This window comes from Morone saxatilis, unplaced genomic scaffold (assembly GCF_004916995.1).
Source record: "Morone saxatilis isolate NCDOM2014 unplaced genomic scaffold, NCSU_SB_2.0 Contig15, whole genome shotgun sequence".
Classification (NCBI taxonomy): domain Eukaryota; kingdom Metazoa; phylum Chordata; class Actinopteri; family Moronidae; genus Morone; species Morone saxatilis.
Window position 1 is genome coordinate 50,817 of NW_023339707.1, and position 2,435 is coordinate 53,251.

General features: G+C 37.1%; 1 protein-coding gene across 1 annotated transcript; it reads right to left on the bottom strand.

Moving 5' to 3' along the window:
- Nucleotides 1-200: 200 nt before the first annotated feature.
- On the bottom strand, nucleotides 201-1,849 carry ndufb11 (NADH:ubiquinone oxidoreductase subunit B11; the record flags this gene model as incomplete). The annotated part of the gene is given in 2 exon segments (XM_035656310.1): nucleotides 201-404; nucleotides 1,719-1,849. Coding segments are annotated over 2 exon segments (261 nt in total), but the record flags the coding sequence as incomplete, so codon positions are not given.
- Between the last annotated feature and the right edge of the window lie 586 nt (nucleotides 1,850-2,435).

A 2,435-nucleotide genomic window follows, 5' to 3' on the forward strand; every position in this document is an offset into this window, starting at 1 on the left:
CACTTGTGGATTTTAATCAGTGGGATCAAAAAGAATATTGACTGTTATTATTTGCAGGATTGGGCATCAAACCTCTTTTTTCTTTTGGTACTGACCACAATGTCAGCCGCCATTAAAAGGGTTCAATCATTGCAGATTTACCTTTAATTCATGATTCCGAAACATCCAAGCTGCTGTTTCAAAAAGTCATTGTCCACACATTATAATTACATCATTTATTCTATTATAGTGAAATACAATAACCATGAAATACAGTGAGTGGATGTTGGACATCCTATGCCTCTCCAGCTGTAGGCAGAACTATCTTGTTTGGGTCGAAGTAGTTCTCCTCTATGAGAGGAAGACCCTCTTTCTCTCTCTGCTCGATCAAACGCTCCGCCTCCCTTCTGGCCCACTGCCTCATGCTGAAACATACACACACAAAAGATAAAGCAAGAGAGAGACATATTTGAGACTAAAGATTAACAATAAATCCCAAACAACTTTGAAAACATTTCATTCTTCTGCTGAGACCTAATCTAATCTGTATGTTCAGAATCAGAATCAGAATCACTTTATTGGTATGTGCACATACAAGGAATCTGACTTCACGTTGCTCTCAATGTAAAAACACTGACTAGGCATAAATAAACAAGACCTAACAAAATAGACATAAACATGTACAGTTATAAATCAAACTCAATAAACAAACCAGAATGTGCTTTTGCAGTCAGTGTGGAGGGAACATCCATAATGCATCCATTATTTTTGCCACTTGAGGCTGAATTGTTTATTTATTCTGTGTTTAGAACGACAAGAATTGTGCTGTGTTATACTATACTAATCTTCTGACATATTTAGAATCATTACCGCTTCATATCATTCAACTGGTGTCTATTTCTTAAAATAATTTAATTAACATCACAAAAGTTCAACGACAAAAAACGACAAAACCACTGCTTTTGTCCACAGGGGAAGCCAGAATACAGGTACAGAGCCCCAAAGGCCCAAAAGATTTGATTTATTTTAATCTTGTGCCCTTAAAAAAGTTGGGATTCAAGGGGTTGACAGATGAGAACTGCAAAGTTCTGCAAGTGATAATTGTCCATGGGTTCACCACCACGAGTGACACGCTGATCCTTTGTTTAGATTGAATGTCTGTGTTGTTTAACTGTTATGCCCCTACAAGTGGATAACCTTGACTTGTAATCTGACTGATATTGTTTTTCTATTGTTAATCTTTGCCTCTGGTGAACTTCTTCCTCTGTGTTTAAAAAGCAGCTGAATGAGAAACTTGTTATTTATACAAACTGAACAGCTAAACTAATTTAACTCTGAAACATAAACTGCCTTTGATTTTGTTTAAACCATTTTAGAGATGGGTTGATTCAACTTTAGAGGCTGCTGGTGAATTGTATTACGTGTTTCTAATACTTAGTCTATCCTCATTGGTATAAATGGGGTGTGATGCAAAGCTTAGAGTAGAGGGCAACTGGCAACAGCCCAATTATCCCATACTGAAATGAGCTGAATACAACAGAATTTGGATGCTATTTCAATAATATTTCGATCAGTTGTGCAGCTCTACATGAGACTTTGCTCAGTGAAAGAAAACCATGGCTTAACAGAACTTTCACTAAGGGATGGGACAACATTTCTTGACAACCCTCATCTCCTACTTGACAGCAAAAATGCAAAAATGACTGCAGATATGAAAAGATGAAAAACTTAAAACTCACCCATGGTCGGGTAAATAGTGGATAAATGTTCCACCAATTACAAGAGCCACAGAGATGCCAAAGAAGAAGCCCACCCTCATGTTCCACTCATCCACCACAGGGTCGCTGGAGAAGCCATGGTAATCTGGATTCTGACAAAACACAAAGGGGGGCATATTATATGTGATCGGCATCCGAAACAGCGCAGACATTCAACTGGTTTTTACTGACGTGTTTTCAGTGTTCATTTTTTATTAATTATACCACCTTGGATCAGGACAGGACAGGAAGGTTGTTTTCAGGCTCAGACAACATAAACTATGACAACTGGGTTTGAAACAGCAACATTCATATTCAGACTCGCCTGACAGGCTAAGAAACTATGACACAAGACCATATTATATACACATTTTAATTCATCAATAATAACACCCACCTACACGTGATATTAGGCTGAACAAAGCCGTATCTTGGAGATCTAACAGCGAGTTTGTCAGTGCCCTGACAAAAACTACACTATAGTGACAAAGGAATATTCCAAACAAGTACTATAATTATTGTGCATCTCTAATATTTAGAGAAGGAGGCAAGAACATTTCCATATTCTCAGATATTTAATTTCTTTCTATGGAGCTGCTGTAACGTGGGATCAATAAAGTCTTACCTTATCTCGGCCAAAATACACATATATGTGTATATACATATATATATATATATATACACACACATATGTATATA